This window comes from Maylandia zebra, linkage group LG23 (assembly GCF_041146795.1).
Source record: "Maylandia zebra isolate NMK-2024a linkage group LG23, Mzebra_GT3a, whole genome shotgun sequence".
NCBI lineage: Eukaryota > Metazoa > Chordata > Actinopteri > Cichliformes > Cichlidae > Maylandia > Maylandia zebra.
The window spans coordinates 10527240-10550002 of record NC_135188.1 but is presented as its reverse complement, the minus strand read 5'-3'; the positions used below and the strand labels follow the sequence as shown (position 1 = coordinate 10550002).

The window sequence follows — 22763 nt, the reverse complement described above, 5'->3', positions numbered from 1 at the left end:
ACTCGCTGTGTGTGTGTGTGTGTGTGTGTGTGTGAGCCTATGTTGGGGAAAGGGGGTGGGGGGTAACCCTCAGTAACCTGCAGCTCTGGTCCCGATCAGCTGATGGTATTTTTAGTGTGGGTCTCTCAGATGCAGTAACAGCCGGTCATATGACCGCATGTCTGTAATCTGTCATGTGATGTGTCACCTGAAGGCTATAATTATCGAGGAGAGCCGAGGTCAGATTTCAGCAGACAGGACGCAGCATGGAGGAGAGCTGCAGCTCGGCCACAAGGTGACGAGTAATATCCGTGTACTACAGCAGGTAATACTTCATATAATGCTACAGTACTAATACTGCTGTTTGTACTGGTACTGCTCCTACTGCAGGACTGAAACTTCTCTGCTTCAGTAGCTGGAAACTGTCTCTGGTTGTTTTTGATGTTTGAGCAGAGTGAATTTGATGGGTTTTTAATTAATGGTCAGTAAATTGATCTGAAACATGATTTCTGCTGGAGATCAATAATCAGTGTCACAAGATGGTCAGCGTGGGGATGGGCTACAGCTCAGATAGGTTATCCTACATGTCCACCTGTGTGCTGTAACATCACAAGGCTGACAGGAAGTGGTGATGATGGTGGGCGTGGTGGTAGCATGCAGCTCGGTGAGCTCCATCAAAGCACTGTGGGAGACCAGGATCAGGAGGAGGAGGGAGGAGCATGAGGAGGAGCACAAGAGGAGGACCACGAGGGGCGGGGCCACAGGCAGGTCAGACCACACCCAGTCACTTGAGCACACTTTCTGTTGGTATACAGTGCTTGCTGGTCAAAGTGGGGATCTCCAAAAACTGCTCTATGAACCTTATAAAAATTACCCATAATCCTTTGAACTGGTTCATCTTCAGTGTTGGGACCTCTAGTCCCACCCACTTCCTGTTTCTCTCGCAGTGTTTCTACCATAGAGTAAATGAAAATTTGGTGAACCTGAAAAAAGATGAGTCAGTTTCAGAGGGGGGATGAACCCAGTGGTTATGTCCATCTCTTACATACAGTCTTGTCTGAAAGCAGCCATGTTGAATCTCTGCATCAGTCAAACTGTATCAGGACAGAATGTTTCAGCCAGTCAAGGAGAAGACTGGGGGAAACAAATTATTTAAAACAAAAAAGTGTAAAAAATAAAGTCATAAAGATCAAACACATTAAAGACAAAAACATGACGAGAAAATAAAACGAAATAATAAAGTTTGGAAAAAAAGGTAACTGAAGTGATGTCCCAAGTCAGACCGAAGAGGTTTCATCACTTGGTGATTTTGGTCCAGACTTGGAGTCGGGCTTTGGGAAGACCGAGCGGCGCTGGCCCGGCTAAAGCAGAAGCTGGAGACTGAGGACGGCCGGCTGGTCCTCCGGATCGAGCAGGAGGAGTGGAAGGTAATGCCCCCCTCGCAGGAAGCACACTGAACTGTCACTTCAGCGCATTGTGAGCTCGCTGCTCTGGTTTCCAGGTTCTGCCAGGCTGCCTGATCCAGCTCAGTCAGGTCCAGGAGTGGCAGATCCACCGGACCGGACTACTGAAGATCCCTCACTTCATCTCTAGCTTCCAGAACCTTCTGGTGCTCGATCTGTCCCGGAACGGAGTCGCTGAGATCCCCAAACAGATCGGTGAGCTCACCTCGATTTAATCTGCCTGTGAGCCACGTTTTCTGGTTCTGTGTGCTGTGACCTCACCTGGTTTTGGTCTCAGGAAAGCTGACCCGGCTCAGAGAGCTGCTGCTGAGCTACAACAGAATCCCGTTTGTCCCGGCAGAGCTGAGCGGGTGTGAGAGCCTGGAGAGGCTGGAGCTGGCAATGAACCGGGACCTAAATGAGCTACCAGACCAGGTGAGTGCCTGAACCTATGCCTCGTTACCGTACACCTGAAAAGTAAGGCCTGGTTCTGGTCCAGTCTGAGCTCAGGTGTGCTTCTCTCTCTGACCTTCAGCTCGGGACGCTGTCGCGGCTGCAGCATGTTGATCTTTCCATGAACGACTTCAGCTGCCTGCCTGCTTGCCTGCTCGCCCTGCCGGCGCTCGAGTGGCTCGACATGGGAGGAAACTGCCTGCATCACTTACCTGAAGACATACACAGGTAGGAGCTGGGACATGGCCTAAGCTCCATGTTGAGTCTGTGTTTCCACAGGCACTGCTAGTTTAGAGACTTATTCCTCATGAAGAACGAAAAACAAGACAGAACATCTTCAACCGGTCTTTTACTCGCTAACGAGGAAAGGCTTGGTCAGAACCAGGGTGTGAAGCTAAATGCTCCTCACCTGTCTCCAGACCAACTCCTTCAAAGAGCAGCTCTCCTCGCAGCTATTTATTGACAAACTGTTACAATATACATCACAGCACAAGCACCTCCCACCGTAAAACCCCCCAATGGTTCTAACAGACAAGGCACTGTGTGTATGTGTGTGCACGTGTAAGCACGTGTGCAAGAACTTGTGACCTCCTGCTCACCAAAAGGATCATAAAAACAGAAAGCTTACCAAACATCAAACAGAACCTTCAGATACGATGTATCTACAATAAAACCCACGTCAGCCTCCCCCAGCACCAAATTGGCTGGAGAGGTGGTCAGACAAAGGAATGTCTTTGATCCTATAGTTTAAACTAAGACTTTAGAAATTTTACAAAATTTGACTTAACACTCAACCGCCTTTCTGTCAACAGCCAGTGATCATGTGTTTTTCCTCAGAATGGAGGTGCTACACACTCTGTGGCTGCAGAGGAACGAGCTGGAGAAGCTTCCGGAGAACATCGCCAGAATGAGGAGCCTGGACACGCTGGTGCTCAGCAGCAACAGGCTGAGAGACATTCCACCGCTCATGGAGGGCATGTCCAGCCTCAGGTGAGTCTGGCCATCCTCACGCACCTGCCCTCCGTCTGTCTGGCATCACTCACTTCTTCGCTTCCTCGGAGCAGGTTTGTGAACTTCCGGGATAACCCCCTGACTCTGGACGTGACGCTGCCGAGCAGGAAGGCGGTGGCTGAGGAGGAAGAGGAGGAAGATGACAGGGAGATGTTCGGGAAAGAGTTCATGCTCATGTACATCCAGGAGGCCCGAAAGAGAGCGTACGCCGTGCTCAACGTGCACTGCGTCAACCGTTAGTACTGAGCATGCTCACTGACCTGCGTGCGCTAACACGCTAACCTGTGTGTGTGCCAAACATCTCATGGGGGCAGTGACCCTCGATGACGTCAACAAACAGGAAGCTAAACCCCAACTGACCCCCTCTGACCTCAGGTTATTAAAGAGTGATGTCAACAATAACCACTGCGTTGTTCCTAGCATTCGGCACCATTTCAGGGTGAGAACGGGGGGAAAAAAGTCACACTTCAGCATTTCACGTGAACAACAGCTACTTAATACTAGAATAATACACTGGACTAGCTCAGGATATGCACTTCCTGTTCCAGAAGTGGGGTTTATAAGCGTTGTAAATGTGGCGTCACTTTTGTATTTACATTTTCTAAGAGCTGAAATGTTCCTGCTTACTCTGTAAATCTGTTTGAAGAAGTGTTGGAATGATCAAGTCATTCCACTTCACGTTTTTATGATTAAAAAGGAAGTTGAATTAAATTTGACCTGTTTTTTTAATTAAATTTACTCACTTCAGTTAACCATAAACATACATAGAAAAAAATTTATTTAGTTCACTGTGAAAAAACAGAGAACCCTGCCCTGTACACAACCAATGAGAACCTCGCCCCATACCCAACAGAGTTTCATTAGATCGATCAGATCAGATGGTGAATTAAGGTGTTTACCATCCTTAATTCACCATTTAAAAAAAAAATACATCTAAAAGAGCTTTAGAAGCTGGATGTATAAACCTGAATTTAAATTTTATGGATTTATGAAGTGACTCTCTCACAGTGTCTGCAGGTTAAACTGAAGGTGCTCACCAGTATCAGCTTTTGGGTTTGATACCAACAGCACACGTATAACTTTAAATTTACATAGCTATTTGGGGCAGCATGGGGGCACGGTGGTTAGCACTGTTCCTTGCGTGGGTTCTCTCCGGGAACTCTGGCTTCCTCTCACAGTACAAAGACATGCAGTTAGTGGGGTTAGGTTAATTGGAAACTGCCTATAGGTGTGAATGAATGTGAACAGTTGTTCGTCTCTGTGTTAGCCCTGCGACAGACTGACCACCTGTCCAGGCCATACCCTGTCTCTCGCCTTATGTTAGCTGGAATAGGCTCCAACCCCCTCACAACCCTGAAAAGGATAAAAGGATGGCTGGATAAATATTTGATGATAAATTCATATTTTCCTAGTTTTACATTAGTTGTATCACTGCACAGCTGCAAAACCCAACCAGCCACTAAGCTTATTATTTCTACCCTTTACATTTTTATATAAATTATATATAAAGCACAACATAAAAAAAATGTCAGTTCATTTTGAATTTATCATAATTAACATTTAGTTTTGAATAGTTTTGTTGCTGCCTGACATGTTTAGAATATAAAGAATGTTTTAGAGATTGCAGCCCACAACTCATGCTTTCATTAAAACTATGCATAACCTTTTACTGTGAGAAAAATTAACAAGCAGGACATTTCATGCTTAAATCAGCCATTATTACTCACGTGTAGACCACACCAAGGTTTTTCAACATGTTTACACTGTAATTGAGGGAAACTGTCCCAGAGGACCAATCAGGAGACCCTTTCAGAGGGATCTCCATAACAATTCAGGGACACGACACAAAGACTTTAATTATTAAAAGTGTTTTCATACAAAAATGTGGTGTAGAATATTCTAAGTTGGGCTTGTCTGGATTTCAAGAACTCAGATCACTGACTCAGTTTAGGCTAAAATAATGGAGGCATACAGAATATTTGGCCCGTGTTTATATCAAACCCTCATTTCTGTCTTTGGGGCTGAAATGGCACCGTATACGAGGAACAACCCGACATCATTTGAATGTTTTGTTGGTTTCAGCTGACATGATTTTCTCTTTGAATGTTTCAGAGTCCGATGGTGAGTCCAATGACGAATCCTCAGCATGAAATACGGCCCCATGTCTTTTTTCTTCTTCTGAGCTTCTCCCTCTTGAAGACACTTCCACAAAGCCACACTTGTGTTTTTATTTTGAAAGACTTTAAGTGGACAAGCAGGACGAGTCAAACTCCAGAAGTTTTCCAGCTATAGAATAATATATGATTGTGCCATGTGACAGGCAGATTTTAGTGAGCATGCTCAGTGTCGCTTGTTGGAAGACTGCAAACGTTTTATGTACATGAGGAAAAAAACACTTTAATATAAACAGAAAACACCTGAGCATGTTCAGTCTGACTTCCTGTAACTTAAAACTCAAAATTGCAGCTTACAATCAAACAATCAGGAGGAGTGGGGGGTGAGGGGTACAGCGGTCAGCAGGACGTTCTCCAGCGTGATATCGCTGCTGATGTAACGAGTCAGTTTGCTGCTGAATCCTTTCATCTGCAGGAAGTGACACCTGCCGTGGTCGATCAGCTGTTTGCATAGACGGCCGAGCTGCTCACGTTCAGAAGCCGACAGAAACCTGTCACGCACAGACGTGCACACACAGACACACAAACAGTGTGTTAGTTCAGTGTAAACATGCAGACAGTCCTGATTATTATACACTAGGAACATTAAACTCTAGCCCCTCCTTCTCCTCCTGTAGACCCTCCTTTTCTTCCTGTAGGCCCGCCATCTCATCCTATAGCCCCTCCTTCTCTTCCTGTAGACCCTCCTGCTCCGAAGCTTGATTTTCATGTTCATCACTTGTTCACTGATGAGATCAGAGTATGTGCAGTGTCAGTCCTCCGTGTTTAGCCTGTGTGACACGCTGACATCAGCTCGTCACAGACCTTACACTGAATAGAGCTAATAAATATTTAGAAAAAGGATTTCCAGCTGCTTCATGAATCTATGGATCACATGTGTGAACTGAAATAAATCCACTCTCCTGTCCTTCACTTTGTCTCTGCAGCTGATTCTGAACATAAAACACTGACATGCTGCTGACTTGTGCTGATAGGTTGGTTAAACCTCCTTAAAGCCCAGCACAAGCTGCTCGATGTGGTGTTTGAAGGTGCTGATGTGAATCAGTAAAGAGGGATTATTCTTAACTGTGGATCATGCAAAGCTGCTCTAAAATAAAACCAGAGGAACGAAGACTTCTACAAATCTTCATTGAGTAAATCTGATTTTTTTTTCTGAACTACAGAAACTTTCTACTTCGGGCTGGGTCCATACAGCCATCGGTGACAGGTTTCAGGGGCAGAGGTCAAATATTTACCCATTCACAGCGTCTGTCTCTTCTGCTGGTTCGTGCTCTTCGCCATCTCCTCTCTGATTGGTCGGTCTGAGTCCACACGTGGCCCAACTGGACATCCGACAGAAAGCAGAGAACTCCCGCGCCCCGAGTCCTCTCTGCAGAAAGAACTGCTGCCCGACGTAGTGACGCCAATCACAGCGATGGTGGCAGCACAGTGCCACTGTCAGGCCCAGCACTGGGCCAGGACCACAACCTGTTGGTGCTGATCCAAGACCCCCTCCTGACCTTGGCTCAGATGGTTCTGATGGTCTGAGGCGTTTATGGGGCGGTTCTTCTTCCTCCGACTGTCCTGCAGTTTCCAGCAAACAGCGCAGAGCCAGATCTGAGAACGGAACCAGAATATGATGAGACTAGACAAGTACTACAGAAATGCTAGTTTCCAGGTGGATGTTGGTGTACTTCAGCTGAAGTTCTGAGAAAAACATAAACTGATCTCCAGGTTTTGCCCTGCCAGGTAAAACCAAACCCATCATGCTTCAGCACAGGTGGAGGTGTACTGCCATCAGAGAGCAGGATGGAGCTTGCAGGAACCAGCGTAGAGCAGCAGTTACTGTGGAATTATGAGCCGGATGTTGCTTACCACCAATCAGAGCTGACAGTTTTTTGGCTGTTCTCACCTGTCGCCGCTCCACACAGGTGTTTACCAACTCCGACCAGAGGCAGTTTCTTCTCGCAGAGCAGAGGGACTTTACCTGAAAGCATCACAGAAACAGGTCAGGAGAGGTCAGAGCACCACAGTGTCCATATGTTCCTGTCTTACTTAGATCCAGATGCTGAATGTCCACCTGCAGCCTCTCAAACTGAACTCCAGCATCCTGATGTTTCCCGTCCACCTGCAACAGAACGCACCTGTTTCACCTATCAATCAATCAAACTGATCAGCTGCTTTCAGTCTTGATCACAGTCTCTACATAAAAGATGAACACACCATCAGTGTGTGAGGTGTGAATCGGAGGAACGCCGACATGCGACAGCGACGCTTCCACTTTTATTTTAAAGCCAGAAATGAAAATATGGAAAGCAGCAGGTGAGCAGGCGGGGTTCTGAAGGTACTTGGGTTGTCGGGGGTTTGGGTTTGAGTTTAGGGTGAAGTGGATTTCAGAATCAGGGCTGTACCTTGAACCGGGTGCTGCAGCGCTCCACCAGCAGCAGCTGCAGGTCTTCACAGGTCTTCAGATGCTCGCAAGTCTTCAGGGCCTCGTGGATCCAGTGGGACAGCTTCCCTCGACCCGCTCCGAACTCCACAAAGCACCGCCCCCTTCCCAGCAGCCCCAGCTCCTCCATGTGACCTAAGATGGAAGACTGAGCACACCCGGCAGGTCAGACGGAGATTAGTTTTACTTCTCAGTTTAATTCTTCAGCATGGAAATGAGATGAATACACAGACTAATGGTGCTGTCACCTAGTCTACCTGCTGCTTCAGGTGTTTGTGGGCGGAGTCTCCATTCTTTGGGTTGTGGAGCTCGTCGTGGAGGGCGGGGTGAGACTGGACGCTGTCCTCTAGATCGCACTGCAGTCCTACAACAACAGCAGGGACACCAGGAGAACATCCGCGGATTTACAAAATGTCCAAAAACTTTATGAGTCACACTTAACCCTAACCCAAATTAAACCCGAACTAAACATGACCTGAACCAAAACTAAAACTGACCTAAATTCAAACTAAACCTTAACCTGAAACTAAACCAAAACGAGACCTAACCCCAAATAAATCAAAACTAAAGCTGATCTGAACCCAAATTAAAGCTGACTTAACCCTGACCTAAACTTAATTTACACCCAGTTTAAATATAAACTGAATCTAATCCCAATCCTAACCTACTCAGTGAAAAGACTGTCAGTTTTGTGATGTTTTGTGTCACATCAGCCAAACTGAAGCAGTCGTGTGAGATTGTGAGTACTTCAGCCATCACTGATCACCGGATCTCAGCAGCTCACCTTTGAACGCTGTCTTCAGTTTATCCACCAGAGTTTCCAACTCAGTCCTGCTGAGCTCAGACAGACTCACCTGTAACACATCACCATTATGATGTCACTAACATGATGTCACCATCACTGTCATCAGTGGTTATTATAGTATTTACTGTGCTGGTTTGTGCGTAATGAAGAAGTGTGTGATTGTGTGTGTAGACGCTGCTGTCCATTCTCGGTGCTTCCTCTGCTGTGAAACAAACTGTTTCCTGACAGTGTGTGTGTGTGTGAATCGAGCTGCTGTTGGTCTTTAGAGATCAGTGAATGTCTGCCTGGATGAGGCACTGTGAATCAAAGCGTCTGCAGATGTTTTACTTTACCAGTTCTTCTTTGATCAATCAGCATTCGACCACAAAACACCAACGTAAAACCACGAATCAGCTTTCTGTAAGCTGAGACTCCGTGTTAAATAGCCACGGGGCAGGTGAGTCGTTACCTGTCGAAGCGTCTCATCTCCATCAGCTGATCCAGCGTTGATGTTTTGGACAAAGTAAACCTGCAGGAGATCAAACGTTCATCTCTGTGGAAACACTTGGATAAACACGCAATCGCTGATCAACTGATGGATCAATAGCGTCTCACCGGTTTGGCTTTCTCTCTGGAGTTGCATTTCTTCAAGTGTTTCTGGAGTTTGTCTTCACTCACGGTGCTGAAACACATAAACAAGCAGAGTAGGATCAATAGCTACCAGTGATGAGCTTCCTGTCAGCCGATCAATGACCTGATTGATGACTGATGTGTTGTCACTCACTGTTTGGGGTCCAGAGGACAGACGATCCTCCTGCTGCCACCCCCGTCCTCCTCCTGGAAACAGGAAACACATCACAGGCTCATGACATCACAGCTGATCGACATCATTGATCTTCTCAAACTCGCTGATATCTGCAGCACGGGTCAGTCTGCCTGCTCAGATGTGAGCTCAGACCACCCCACTGATTTCTGAAATCTGGATGAACTCGTCATCGCTTCATGTATACTCGTAGCTTTCCACGGTGAGTTTTTTTCAGGACGTTGTCCGGTGTGTCCATGGCAAGTTCGGATCTGGAAAAATTAAGAAAAAATTACGACTTCTTCTTCATCACTTCTATTGTTGCAGGATAGGATCAAAGTCTTCTCCGTGGTATCGACCATTGTATTCTAGTACGGTGGCAAGCCCAGTGCCAAATCCCCACAAAGACATCTGCAGCAGTGAGTCCAGAGCGCAGACTGACCCGTGCTGTTAAACCTCATACAGAACCCCATTACCTCACAATCACGAGCACTGAGCCTGCAAATAAATGAATGCATCAGATTTCTTCATGCAGCTTCAAATGATCCAACTCTAGCAGCTACAAACGGCTCACCTGCACTGAGCCACCGCAGACTCTTCAGGCATAACCTTGTGATCATCATCATGCCATTGCAAGCTATATGATTCCTATGGTATGTCCACACGTGTGCCGTATATACAGGTGTACAGTATAGTCTGAATAAAGAGATCTTCATTCTGTGTGTGCATGCATTACATTAATGTAGTGCACACCTCATCATGATCTGTGGTTTGATCTGTAATAAGATATCCGACTTCATTCCAGACAGTGAGATATTAAGACTATATTGTAATCACTCCCCCGTCCAAATCCTTGAATTCAGGTGTTCCATCACTTCCATGTCCACGGGTGTATAAAATCAGCATCTGGGCATGGAGACTGCTTCTATACACATTTGCAAAGAATGGCTCGCTCTCGGGAGCTGAGTGAGCTCCAGCGTCGTGCTGTGATAGGACGCTAGAAGTGTCTTTGCGATATCCACAGCCAGTTGTTAGTGGGATTATAACCAAGTGGAAACGACTGGGAACGACAACAACTCAGCCATGAAGTGGTCGGCCATGCAAATCACAGACCGGACTCAGAGGATGCTGAGGATCATGGTGCACAGAGTTCACAGACTTTCTGCAGAGTCAACCTTTACAGACGTCCAAACTTCACGTGGCCTTCAGATTATCTTAAGAACAATGCGTGGAATGGGTTTCCATGGCAACCAGCTGCATCCAAGCCTTACATCACCAAACAAATAGCAAAGCATGTGCCACTGGACTCTAGAGCCATGGAGACGTGTTCTCTGGAGTGACCAATCACGCGTCTCCGATGGATGAGAGTAGGTTTGTGGTTGCCAGGACAACGGTACTTGTCTGACTTCACTGTACCAAGCGTAAAGTTTGGGGGAGGGGGTTTTAGAGTGTGGGGTGTTTTCCAGGAGTCGGGTTCCACCCCTTAGTTCCAGTGAAAGGAACTCATCATGCTTCAGCAGACCGACACACTTTGGACACTTTCATCTTTGCGACTTTGTGGGCATACTTTGGGGATGGCCCCTTCTTGTTCCTGACCGGTCCACCTGGAGCCAGATCACACCTGAGCAAGCGACTGTATCCGTGAACTCACCATGGTCGCGTGCTCCCCGCAGTACTTTCTGCCTTTTCCCGCCACCATCTTACAGAAACGCTTCTTCTTCTGCACGAAGAAACAGCAGCGGCTGGGCTCCGGGGCCGCCATGTTGTAGGACACGAAAGCAGCTGCCTTCAGGGGCCCGATGGAGTGTGGGAAATACCACCGAAGAAGGAACACCACGTGGTTTACTGCGTAAAAACATGACGGCTGTCTAATAGATGGTATTTTTTTTATAAATCACTGAAATGATTTTACTGTAGTTTTACCTGTATGGTTCGCGATCCCGTTTGGGTTTCTCAGGGTCAACTTAAAGAACAATTTAAAATTACCAATCTGATGATCCAGCTCTTAAAGTTTTTTTCACTAAAGTCGAAAGTTAATTTGAATCCGCAGAAACGTGTCCTTATACTTTAAGAGTTTACTTTTCTGAGCAGGCTTCAGTTTGGTGAAGACTATTCGACGTTTTGATCTTTATTCTTTGGTTTACGAAACTATAAAACTCGTTTTTCCCGAGCTGCCCCTGAAAACAGCTCTGACTTCTGATTGGACAGCTACATGGCTGTCCATTCTCTTTGGCCGACTGATGTGCCATTTAAATCATTATCCCGCCTCTAGCAGCGGCGGGGTGGGGCTGTGGCTGAGGATGCTGTGACGTTAGCGGTGGACAGTCCATGCCATGATGGCGGCGGAGCGGGGCGGCGGTCCCGGCTCTCCTCCCGGCTCTCCTGCCGGCGCCTCCCGGACTGCGGCGGATCACTCGGTCCTAGTGGTGGTGGGAACGCTGCGACCCGCGGAGCTGCTGGAGCGGGTACTGCAGCAAATAGAAACAGGTGAGTTCTGGAAGTTCAGGAGAATAGAGCTGCGGGGCCGGAGGTCCCCACAGCCCTTCACAATAAAAGTCCGGGAGGCTGCTGTTGTTAGAATGAGCTGTGCCCGGTCCGAAGTTTTAGAGACTTTATCGCTTTGAAGCTGATGCAGAGAAACTTTGAACATAATTGTAAAGAGTAACTAGCACCTCGTTTTATTTGACATTTATGAAACCTTTTCCGGTTCGGGTGCAGCTGTTTAACGAGTCCAGTGTGCAGGTTTCTTTTTCGGGTCACTTTAGAGACTCGCAGAAACTGAGACTGATTCACACTGAGCTCTGTGACGAGGTCTAAGCTTTTTATTTCCGGATTTTATCCGAAAACATAAAATGCATACTACTGAGTCATTATTTTATTTTTTGAAAATGCGTCTCGCCGGAAGTGGGCAATTGTGTTTCTTAATTTTCCGGACTTTCTGTAAAAGTAGGTTCACAGAAAACGAACAGAGCAACTATCAGGAGGACAATTTGATATCTGTTCAATATGATTAATGCGATCTCTGATTCATCTGAAAGAGTTTTGAGTTCTGAAACACGCTGAGCTGATTCACTGTCTAACCTTTAGACTGATCACAGTCCACACACACACACTTGTCTCTCAGCCTGTTTATTACAGCTGTTTTATGATGAGTGTGCGTGTACAAACTCACTCTCTGTCCACTCGCACAAAAAGAGGAAGTTGTGTTACTAAATATCACTGACTTCCTGTTTGCAGTAGAAATGGTCTATCTGACAGTGATGTGCGGCTGATATCTGAGGTTTCACAGCCATAGCACGCCAACAACAAGCTGTATATGAAAGATGTAACCTCGGTGATTTCACCCACTGCTTCGTGGACTCTGTACAGACTTAGTTACCTGCTAATTAGTGATAGCCAATCAAAATCCTTTAATAGCCCTTATTAACTTATTAACTGGAGCTCAGATTTCCTGGATGGCCTGTTAAGTACAGTAACCTCACAGCAGCCATGTAAGATAATGTCATTAAAATGAAAATGTTCAGCCCTTTTTTGTTTCTTATTAATGTCCAGGTGTGCGCTGCTGGGCGGTGGATCTGGACGTCTCCGTTCTGGATCAACAGCTGAAGCTCTTTGTGTCGAGACATTCAGCCTTCCTGTCAGAAGAAGTGCGAGGTAAGCCTGTATTGGGATTGATTGGAGGAAAGAGGAGTGGTCAGACACTCGGGGTGGATTTGTACCCGGGCCTCTTAAGCCAGTACCCTGTGGACCTCCATGTTTGATGTGTTCTCTGATGCTGAGCCTGGCGGCCTCGGAGGATTTTAAAATGCATGAAATGCTTTCGATCAGCAGAGGAAAGTCCCGCTGATGCCTTTATCAATAGCATCATTAATTTCTGTTCAGCAGGATGATGGCACACTGTGATGGGGTGTTTTAGATCAAATGAAAAGCAGTTTTGTCCTGTGACTTGTGCTCATGGCCACAAGCTGATGGCGTGAGGCAGCGCTTCTGTTTTTTTGTAAACAGGACCTCAGACTGAGGTGGCAAGGACAGCTTTACAGAAACTGTCAGCAGCTCAGGACTCTGCAGGAGGCGTGAAGAACCGCGAGTCCTCAAACACGGCCGCTTGTGTCACATGACCTGGAGTCTGAAAGAAAATCACAAGGACTTTTAGATGTGTGCAGGATTGTGAGGGTGACCAAACGGATGAAGGTTCGCACAAGTGTCAGACTGTGTGTGTGTGTTCCCTGAACCTCTGAAAGAAACCGTACTTCATGTTTTCGTTCCCTTTTAGCTGAAACGTTAAAGTGGGAAAACCTCACCGTCAGCTCACAGGAAGCTCTGTAACGGGACAGTGATCAGACATTAGTTGCTGAGTTTAAATTATTAATGTTCGGGGTGGGATGTGGGTCCATCTCAGGTCATAACAGTTTAAAAACACCTGACCGTCTCAGTCTGAGCGATGCAGTTTCACGTGCAGCAGTTGCCAATTTCCTCTGCAGACGTTCTTCCAGCTTCATTCACTGAAGGATCCGAGTGGAGTTTTCTTCAGAATGAACAGGTTTCTGTGGATGCTGGTTACAGAATGTTCCACGTGTTTTGTTCTGAAACGATCGAGAACCAGTCACATATCACCTGTGACTGGGAGATATCCTTGTCACTGACAGGTCCTGCTAACATGGATAAACAAAGATCCATCCATCCATTCTCTTCCTCCTATTCTTTTTTTTGGGTTGCGGGGGCTGGAGCCTATCCCAGATGTCTTAGGGCAAGAGGCAGGGTACACCCTGAACAGGTGGCCAGTCTGTCACAGGGCTAACACATAGACACAGATACGTGGACCTCAGAATCAGTTTGAGATAACCACAGATAGACGGTACTTCTTGTGACCTTACTGATGGGGTATCCAAACTGAGCTTGCCGTCCACTGTGATGCGTGATGCCGAGCTTCCTGACACTCACCGTGACACAGAGATGATGAATATGAAGGCAAGGTGAGGGGCAGCTCTCTGACGGGGAGTCCAGAGCAAAGCGGTGATGGGGAGGTTGAGTGTCGTCAAAATTTGGTGGTCATAATAATGATGAAGAAGATGAACATCATCATCATCATCATCAGTTTTGAGGGTTTAAAGTTGACATTTTATAACTTTGCTGTGTTTTCCTTTAATTTGACCCTCCCAATCTTAACACATGGTCTAAACTGAGGAGTTGAAGGCTCCTCAAATTCTGCTCAGCTCCTCTGAGGCATTTCAGTGCATCTGAAAGACTAACAGCTGATGGCCCAGGTGTTTACCCTCTGCCTCACCTAAGAGGAAAGTTGACCTGGGACAGGTCAGCGACTTAAAGGCAACAACACGGACAGAGGGTAAATCAGACTGTGGCACAGTTGATCCAACAGGACGGAGTGAAGTCATCAGTCTGAGGGGCTTTAAACAGAGACAGATAATTGGTTGTTCCATCCAAACACAAACACAGTCAGCTGAGACTCTGCTGAGCCGCCCAAAGACATACAGACGATTGTGGCTCAAAGAGTTGGCAGTTCGTCTTGTAACCAAAAGGTTGCCGGTTCGAGTCCCTCGTTGTGTCCTTGGGCAAGACACTTCACCTACCGCCTACTGGTGATGGCCAGAGGGGCCGATGGTGCGATATGGCAGCCTCGCTTCTGTCAGTCTGCCCCAGGGCAGCTGTGGCTACAACTGTAGCTTGCCTCCACCAGTGTATGAATTTGAGAGTGAATGAATAGTGGAATTGTACAGCGCTTTGAGGGCCCCGAAAAATGCTATATAAATGCAATCTATTATTATTATTATTATTATTATTATTATACGTGCGCACACACACGCACCCAGACAGACAGACACGCATGCACACAGATGATGAGCTTTAGTTTCAATGGATGTATTTTCAGTGGAACCTGGCAGGCAGTGTGGTGGGTGGATGTGGTCTTGAGCGATGTCCCGCCAATGAATGAGCAGCTGCAGCACTCATGGAGAGAACAGGAGAGTGAGCAGGAATGAGGGCAAACCTGAGGGAAGATCTCCCCCTGACACTCGTTTGTCCTGTTTGTGTGTTTCAGGTCAGCGGACTCTCCAGCACAGCGGGGACGTCCTGGACACGCAAGTCGTGGTGAATCCAGGCTCAGAGTTTGTTTCCTCAGAGGTGAGTCAGACGTGAACCTTTACAGATGTTTTCTCAGCTGTTGGCGGGCTCTCGCGTACACGGAGATTAGCTGATCTCCTGTATATCTGAGAATACTTCCTGGCTCAGTTTGCTAGGTGTGTGTCTGAGTATGTTTTTATTTCCTCTGAGCTGCACCGATGATGCATTTCCTGTTTCAGGTGCGGCGGCTTGTCTGCAATCCATCGCGCCGCAAACTGCTGATTCTCGCCGGTCAGTGTGTTGAGGGCAGCGGCGACATTGTACTGCAGAAAGGCTGCTTCTCCCTCAGCAACCTCATCCAGATTTTTTCTGACGAGGAGGTAAGCAAACTGTGTCTTTGTTGGTTTTGTTTACACAGCATGTTTAAGTGCTTGCTGATGTTCGAGTTGCTTGACTCTGTGTCGACAGGTCGGTGAACTGCTGAGCTCGGCAGGCCCAGCGGTGAAGCCTAGCCTCACCCTCAGCTGTCCAGACTCTGGCCTTTGGAAGGAGCCGGCACTGGAGAAACACAATCTGCAAGACTTCATAAACATTCGGATCAACCCTCCCCCAGTCCTGCCCGAGATGGAGGGTTTGCAAGAGTTCGTAGAGTACCTTTTGGAGTCTCTGGAGCCCGAGTCTCCCTTCGACCTACTGGAGCCCCCAAGCACCGTGGGCTTCCTGAAGCTGTCTCGACCTTGCTGCTACATCTTCCCTGGCGGGAGGGGTGACTCTGCCTTCTTCGCTGTTAACGGTTTTAATGTCTTGGTGAACGGCGGCTCTGACTCACGCTCCAGCTTTTGGAAACTGGTTCGACACTTGGACAGGATTGACGCTGTACTGTTGACACACATCGGAGTGGACAATCTGCCGGGCGTGAACAGTCTGCTGCTGAGAAAAGTTTCCGAGCAGGACGACGAGGCTGCCGGATCCCATCCCGAAGAGGACTGGATGAAAAACCTCATCTCCCCTGAGATCGGGGTGGTCTTTCTCAATGTTCCCGACAGGCTGAAGTTCATCCAGGAAGATCCAAGCGAGCTGCGGAGCTGCGATCAGGCAACAGTTGCTCTGCAGCACCTGCAGAGACTGGCGATCAGACCAGAACCCCTGAACCGGCCTAACGGACCTAGCATAGAACCCGTGATCTTGTTCCAAAAGATGGGAGTTGGTCGTCTGGAGCTTTACACTCTGAATCCGGTCAGCGGTAGCAAAGAGCTCGAAGCTTTGATGCAGACTTGGCCAAACAATGGATCGAATGTGAAGGGCTCAGATCTTCCACTGCCATGCCTTGTTTCCATTTGTGCTTTGTTGGTCTGGCACCCGTCCAGCCCTCAGGAGAAAATCATCCGTGTGCTCTTCCCAGGGTGCACGCCTCAGACCAAAATTCTGGATGGACTTGAGAAACTCAAACATCTGGATTTCCTGAAACTACCAGCAGTGTGTTTGAAGGACCTGGAAACATCCAAAATCGAAAAGCAACCAAAACGAGCAGACAGTCGAGAAAGCCTTAAGTCCCAGTCTAAGGACTTCAGACCCAGTAGTGCCTTACAGAAAGACAAACTTGGACGAGTGGATGCCAAAAAACAAGAGATGAAAACCAAGCCTAGGGTAGCAGCTGACTCTGTACCTAAAGACAGAAAGGATGCCGAAGAAAAGCCCAAAACAAAGGAACCAGAGGCTAAATCGAAGCCAGCGAAATCTGCTGAAAAGCTCATTCCAAAGAAAGAGGTTTTAAAAGAAGAGAAGAAGGAAGTGAAGAAGAAAGACAAGAAGGAAGAGAGTGGAGAGAAAAAGAAAGAAGCAACAAAGAAAGAAATCCCAAGTATGAAGCCAAGGAAAGACTTCAAATCTGAACCAAAAAAAGACGTGAAGAGGGACGTGAAGAGCGATGAGAAGAAGGCAGCAAAGCCAGCCATTAAAGAAGTGAAGAAAGCCACAAGTGCAGCTTCAACAGCAAGTGCAGAAATAAGAAAACCGTCTGGGAAGACCAGCACTCTGAAGAAGGATGGGACTCTTCCCAAGAAAGATACTTTGAACAAAGGGACGAAAGGAAAACCGGTGTCAAAGGAGCAGGAGACCCAGAAGGAGGTGGCTCGCTCTAAGGTGTCCACACCTGAGGACATGACGGCTGAATTTGAAAGACTTCGATTGGAAGATGAGAATGGGAATAGTGGTAAAAGTGCAAAGTCCAGGGGGTTGAATCCTGACGAAGTAAAGTCCAACGGGAACCCGACTTCCGCAGTAGAGAGTCCAGAGAAGTTTCGCTGCTCAGAGACTGATCATGATATGGTCACTGCCTCCTCACTGGTCGCTAAAACTCCAAAAGGTGATCTTAGTGTGAACTTTGACCTCACCCAGACCACATATGAGCCAGTGGACAGATCCTTGAAAAATGGACCCGATGTCTGCATGGAGGAAAAGACCCTGGAGCTGGTCTCTCCTGCAGATTCTGCCCCAAACAGTGCTGGACATACCCCTTTCTACCAGTCCCTCGAAGAGGACATTCGTGGCTTGGGCGAGGACAGTGGCCTCGAGGCAAGAGGGTCTAGTCTAGGCTTTGAGGACTACAATCAGGGAAGTTCATGTAGGACCTCTGACCTCAGCTCCCTGCCTGAAGGTCTGGAAAACTCCACATCCTCTCAAGATAAACCGTCCAGCCTTCTGACCCTCAGTCCTTTTAAGGACATCATGCCGGACTCCTCCCCAACCATGACCTCCATGCCGGCTGAGGTTGGCTCACCTCACTCTACAGAGGTTGATGAATCACTTTCAGTGTCTTTAGAGCAGGTTCTGCCCCCCCCTGCTGCCTCCCCCAAAGTCTGCACCAACGGCCACGTTATTGACTTGGACTCCAGTGCTGGGATAGCCTTGAGGTCTGCCCATAATGGGTGCTGTGGAAACAGATCAGAGGACCACATCCATGGGATGTCAGAGGTCATCTCGGATGTTCTTCACGACGTCGACCTCTGCTTGGTTTCCCCATGTGAGTTCCAGCATCCCAGAACCTCGGAGAACCATCAGCAGCACGTGAGCCCCAGCCTCGCCACGGGAACGTCTCCAGACGTCTCTGATAACAACAACCACTCTCAGGATGCGAGCAGCAGCGACCACGCCTCAGCCTACAGTCAGGAGACTCCGCCCACATCAGTAAGCGGCACCCTGCCCACCACCACTGATTCTGATATCCCCCCCAGCACAGAGGACTGTCCTTCCATCACAGCCGACATTGATTCTGAAGATGATTCCAGCGGGTTCTTTCCACCCACCCAACCACAGGAACATCCTACATCACACTTTACCCACAGGGCAGGGCAGCACGACCCACCGCCAGCGCCGGTCAAGGACCTCCCTCCTCTACCGCCGCAGCCTGGAGCCTGTATGGCTGACTCAGAGCCTGACAAGAAGAGCTCAGCCGGAAAGACAAAGAAACCGCTGCAGAGAATGTCGTCAGGGAGCACAGTGGCCCAGAATGGAAGGTCGAAGGTCGGCAGCTCCACAGGGTCCTTAAAGATGGCGTCCAGCCTCGATGCCAAGCCCTCATCCCGGAGTTCACTGGGTGGATCTAGAATCGGAGCTGCAAAACCTCAATCCTCAGGTATGCCTTCAGATTATAACCCACGCAGTGACCTGCTGCATGAAGTCACTGAGGCTTAATCAGGAAATCAAAAAGCATGGCCACTGATTTATTGTGCTTGTCACAAACTGCCTCACTCAGAGTTAAATAAAGATAGCAGATCATAAAACCCTGGTTTATGATCATGGTTCTTTTTGTTTCTTCTTTTGGATCCAGGTTCCAGAGCTTCGGGTTCCTCCGGGTCTGAGGGTTCTGCGGTCTATGTGGATCTGGCCTACCTGCCGTCCGGGACTGCCTCCACCACTGTGGACTTGGACTTCTTCAGGCGCCTCCGCTCCTCATATTACATTGTGAGTGGAGACGACCCGGTGAAGGAGGCGGCGATGAGGAGCATCCTGGATGCACTGCTGGAGGGGAAGAGCAGCTGGCCGGACATCCAGGTTTGTGACACTTTCTTCACCTTCCCATCTGCTCACGAGCTGCTCTGTGATTGGTGTTTCTCCGGGCTTTTCTCAGGTGACGCTGATCCCAACGTTTGATTCGCTGGCGATGCACGAGTGGTACCAGGAGACCCACGACAGGCAGCGGGAGCTGTCAGTCACCGTGCTGGGCAGCAACAGCACCGTCGCCATGCAGGAGGAAACCTTCCCTGCCTGCAAGGTCGAGTTCTGAGGTCGAAGCCCCACCCCCTTCCCCTTTGCCACGGTTGCACCCAGACCAGCGTGATGAGGAGGCTGGCTGTGAGCATGCTCAGTTAGAAACACTTTCTCTCACCTGTGTGACGACATTTTCTCACCTGCTGGATCAGCACCTTCATCTCACCTAAGAGCAAACATTAACACGTAGCATGACAGAAAGTTGAAAAACCGTGTGACAAGTAAACACAATGGCTTGGGCGAGGCACGGAGGTTAAAATGAATCAGTGTTTTATAAAGAAGCGAACGACAAGAAAGATTTTTATCAAAGAAGCGTGACGCTGGCATGATGTGTCTGTTCAGTTAGGTTGTGTCAGTGTCTTATGATTTACTATTCTCTGTTTAGCCCCTCCCCCCACTTGCCTCTTCGTTTTAAGCTTATCTCGAGGTTCTCCTGCAGGGTGGAGGAGACCGTCCCGACAATGACTCGCTGTTGTCAGAGCCGCCAATTAGATTTTTACCTCACAGGAAACACGCTAGGTGGGGTTTATCTCTAAACTCGTGAGCTTACAAACGAAGACATTATAAGACCAAAGGACTAACGAGTCAATCAGACAATCTGCTCTCCTTTTCTGCGAGGTAATCTTCCTGTTTTTGCAAATGGAGTCTTGCACTTGCTCCAGGTAAAGCAGTGAAACCTTGTAAATATAAGAGCTACGTGAACACACTGAAAACTAGGCGATTTAGGGGGCGTGGCATAGGTAAAACGGCGACTGGATCAGCTTATACACTGCGGGGAAAATGAACCGACGCCCCCTCAGTGGAGGCAGTTTTATTGCATTTTAATGCAGGTCGTATAAACACCTGGTCATGTCTCCATCATCTGATCCTGGGCTGTGCAAGTAAATGAGACCATGAGCCTCTCAGAACGACAACAAGTTTGTGATTACTAACGCCATCGTTATCATCGCCATCAGGGTGACTTCACTGTGTCTCTGAGGTGTGCTCGTTAAGCAGTCCGGTGTGATGGTGGACGCGGGTCAGTCAGAGAACATTTGAAGATTCAAGCACGAGATCCAAAGGTTGATTCTGTCAGCGACAAAGAGTGTGAGGCTGTGACAGATATCCGACATAACTTCAACGTTCAGGTGACATCAGTAAGGCTGGTGTCATTAAAGCGCCTAAGGGCGACTGGTGTGATTTGGTGCTATATAAATGAAAATGTATTAACTTAAGCTCCACCTCCTGTTTACCATCGGCATCATCAGGGTAACGAACAGTAATCAAACTCGGGTCACGGACACTGAAGTAAACAAACAGCCTTTTTTTTTTTTATTGTAGTTGTAAAACCAGCTGTTCACATCTCTGATTGGGTCTGTCTGATGTTAGGATGAGAGTTGGTTAGCTTGTGGATGTGCTCCACTCCGTGACTCGTCTGACCTTTAACCTCAGCAGTGATTTAAGACAGACCTTGTGATGATTACCTGATTATCTCAGTGGGAATGTTCCTGTCCCTCAGTTACAGTAAAGCACACAGAGGTCACAGGACTGTAAGCGTTTGATTAAGTAGTGGTGTTTCGTTCCCGATAATCTTCAGAAGATTGTCAGGGAAACCGGAGATGTAGTGTCTCTGGTTTCCCTGACGACGGTCGTTCAACTTCCTGTCCTGAAGGTTCTGGTCCAGTTGCATTTCCTGCTTTGACCTCAGCACAGATCTTCCCCCGTTCTTCCTTGGTGTGCTTCAAGTACTACACTACCCACTAGCCTCAGAAGCCATGTCTCAATACAGTCTGTGATCAGTTTGACCTTTGACCCCCTCCCTCGGGTGTTTCTCACACCGTGCAGAGAATTGTGGGTCAGACTGCTACCAGCTGATTGGCTGGCCTGCTGCAGTGCACTCTGGGAAGTGTAGTCCTTCGAGAACCAATGGATTTTCTCTCTGACTGATTTTTGAAAGTCAAAACATTTCATCGGTAATTTATTTATTTAATTTAACATTTTTACAAATAAATCTTCAAACGTGACGTTTGGTACGAGCTGCTTGCCGCCCGTCTCTACCCAATCAGCATGGAGCTGATCAACCGTTAAAGGAACAGTCCGCTGTGTTCGTCCCACCCAGAGGAGCGACTGAAGAACAAACAGATGAAGTTAAAATCAAATCCTTCTGATATTTTATCTTTACAGTGAACATTTAGCTTTTAACTTTTATTCGCAAAGCTTTAAATTTATCTTTTTTTTACCCAGGAAATGATTTTCAGCTTTAGTTTGTTTGTTTTCTTCAGATTTTCTTCTTTGTGCCTGCAGACAATTTTTTAATATCCAACCAATCAATGAGCTGGAAATCATGAGAGCTGAAAAAAATGTACTGATAATCTCAGACACACACACACACACACATCCACACACACACACACACACACACACAAATCATTTGTGCATTGAAACACTAACTGCAATGATTGTCTTTCAAAATAAATGTCCCTTTCACACAGTGTATGCAGTGTTTTATTGTGAAAATCAGTGAAATTGATCTGAGTTTAAATCAATCACTGCTGACATTAAACTCAATTAAACTTAAGCCTTCTGTTAAAGAGCAAGGTCTCGTAAAAGTTTGATTGTGTGCCAGTGAGTTCCACTCTGAAGTCATGGTCATTCCTTTATATTCACTTCAGTTTTATTCATTTAGCACCGTTGACTGTAGAAAACTTGTAGAGCTATGAGATGATAAGTTGTGTCTTTTTCATAATAGTGATGTGGTTGTATTTAACGAGTCACTGTAAACCCATCAGCAGATGGACCGGAGCAGCCGGGCTACGAAAAAAGTGTAGGGAGGCGTGTTAACAGTCATGTCCAGTGGGTGAATGATGCTGATGCTCTACCTCAAGTCACAACCGTGCAGACTCGGGCTCCAAAAGTGCAACATGGCAGCTCCTTCAAGCGGGCTTCATTTTTGTACAATGGGAGGAAGTGCAGCCAGGTTCGCCATCTTTTCTATAGTCATTGATTAGCACCAATACACAGCTTCAAGCTGCTAAGTGGAACGATTGCACGATATCAACACCTGGCAACAGTGGGGATGAAGAAGTCCCTTTTAACAGGAAACGAGGCCCAAGAAGGGGAGCACAGAGATGAGGAGAAAAAGAGAGAAGACAAATTTAAAGATGCATCAGTGAGGATGGAGGAGAGGCAGCGAGTGCAAAAACAGGAAGTTGTTAGAAAGAAAGAAACCAGTCCTGCATATTTGTTTAATATGCGCATAGAAAGACCTATCCTGGTCAGAAACAGCTCCAGGAGTCCTCACAGGCATCATATTTCTAAGATTTGTAGGGCCAAATATGATAAGCTTAGTTTTATCTGAGACCAC

The 22763-nt window shown here is 47.4% G+C and overlaps 3 protein-coding genes across 5 annotated transcripts; 2 read left to right on the top strand and 1 right to left on the bottom strand.

Moving 5' to 3' along the window:
* Positions 1 to 50: 50 nt before the first annotated feature.
* On the top strand, positions 51 to 5971 carry lrrc39 (leucine rich repeat containing 39). 2 transcript variants are annotated; one of them, XM_004557028.4, is made up of 9 exons: positions 51 to 304; positions 594 to 747; positions 1298 to 1406; positions 1481 to 1637; positions 1720 to 1856; positions 1957 to 2102; positions 2712 to 2864; positions 2939 to 3120; positions 4998 to 5971. In XM_004557028.4, the coding sequence occupies exons 2-9, from the start codon at positions 611 to 613 to the stop codon at positions 5033 to 5035; spliced, it is 1059 nt and encodes a 352-aa protein (XP_004557085.2). In that variant the 5' UTR covers positions 51 to 304; positions 594 to 610; the 3' UTR covers positions 5036 to 5971. The 2 variants fall into 2 exon arrangements, 1 of the variants encoding a protein (XP_004557085.2); XR_191345.5 differs by having other exon boundaries at positions 53 to 304; positions 2939 to 3260.
* trmt13 (tRNA methyltransferase 13) lies at positions 2220 to 11133 on the bottom strand. 2 transcript variants are annotated; one of them, XM_076879820.1, is made up of 13 exons: positions 10997 to 11133; positions 10725 to 10918; positions 9056 to 9108; positions 8887 to 8953; positions 8741 to 8800; positions 8272 to 8341; positions 7745 to 7851; positions 7450 to 7635; positions 7094 to 7166; positions 6951 to 7025; positions 6295 to 6655; positions 5357 to 5550; positions 2220 to 3003 (listed from the first exon to the last, which is right to left on the bottom strand). In XM_076879820.1, exons 2-12 carry the CDS (start codon positions 10833 to 10835, stop codon positions 5367 to 5369), a joined length of 1347 nt encoding a protein of 448 aa, XP_076735935.1. In that variant the 5' UTR covers positions 10836 to 10918; positions 10997 to 11133; the 3' UTR covers positions 2220 to 3003; positions 5357 to 5366. The 2 variants fall into 2 exon arrangements, with proteins under 2 accessions (XP_076735935.1, XP_004557084.2); XM_004557027.6 differs by lacking the exon at positions 2220 to 3003 and having other exon boundaries at positions 5267 to 5550.
* A 153-nt stretch (positions 11134 to 11286) lies between these two features.
* Positions 11287 to 21893, top strand: map1sa (microtubule-associated protein 1Sa). Its single transcript, XM_004557026.5, has 7 exons — positions 11287 to 11560; positions 12626 to 12727; positions 15129 to 15211; positions 15391 to 15531; positions 15620 to 18785; positions 18981 to 19204; positions 19281 to 21893. Exons 1-7 carry the CDS (start codon positions 11407 to 11409, stop codon positions 19434 to 19436), a joined length of 4026 nt encoding a protein of 1341 aa, XP_004557083.3. The 5' UTR covers positions 11287 to 11406; the 3' UTR covers positions 19437 to 21893.
* Positions 21894 to 22763: the final 870 nt, after the last annotated feature.

Bases quoted from the DNA above. Each gene is read 5' to 3' on its own strand.
- lrrc39 (XM_004557028.4), top strand. From the start codon at position 611: ATGATGGTGGGCGTGGTGGTAGCATGCAGCTCGGTGAGCTCCATCAAA. The intron at 1,407-1,480 runs GTAATGCCCCCC...TCTGGTTTCCAG, and splicing joins TCGAGCAGGAGGAGTGGAAG to GTTCTGCCAGGCTGCCTGAT. The intron at 3,121-4,997 runs GTTAGTACTGAG...TGAATGTTTCAG, and splicing joins CAACGTGCACTGCGTCAACC to AGTCCGATGGTGAGTCCAAT.
- map1sa (XM_004557026.5), top strand. From the start codon at position 11,407: ATGATGGCGGCGGAGCGGGGCGGCGGTCCCGGCTCTCCTCCCGGCTCT. The intron at 11,561-12,625 runs GTGAGTTCTGGA...ATTAATGTCCAG, and splicing joins ACTGCAGCAAATAGAAACAG to GTGTGCGCTGCTGGGCGGTG. The intron at 15,212-15,390 runs GTGAGTCAGACG...TTCCTGTTTCAG, and splicing joins CAGAGTTTGTTTCCTCAGAG to GTGCGGCGGCTTGTCTGCAA.
- trmt13 (XM_076879820.1), bottom strand. From the start codon at position 10,835: ATGGCGGCCCCGGAGCCCAGCCGCTGCTGTTTCTTCGTGCAGAAGAAG. The intron at 8,801-8,886 runs GTGAGACGCTAT...GATCTCCTGCAG, and splicing joins CCAGAGAGAAAGCCAAACCG to GTTTACTTTGTCCAAAACAT. The intron at 7,167-7,449 runs GTACAGCCCTGA...GTTCTGTTGCAG, and splicing joins GCTGCAGCACCCGGTTCAAG to GTGGACGGGAAACATCAGGA.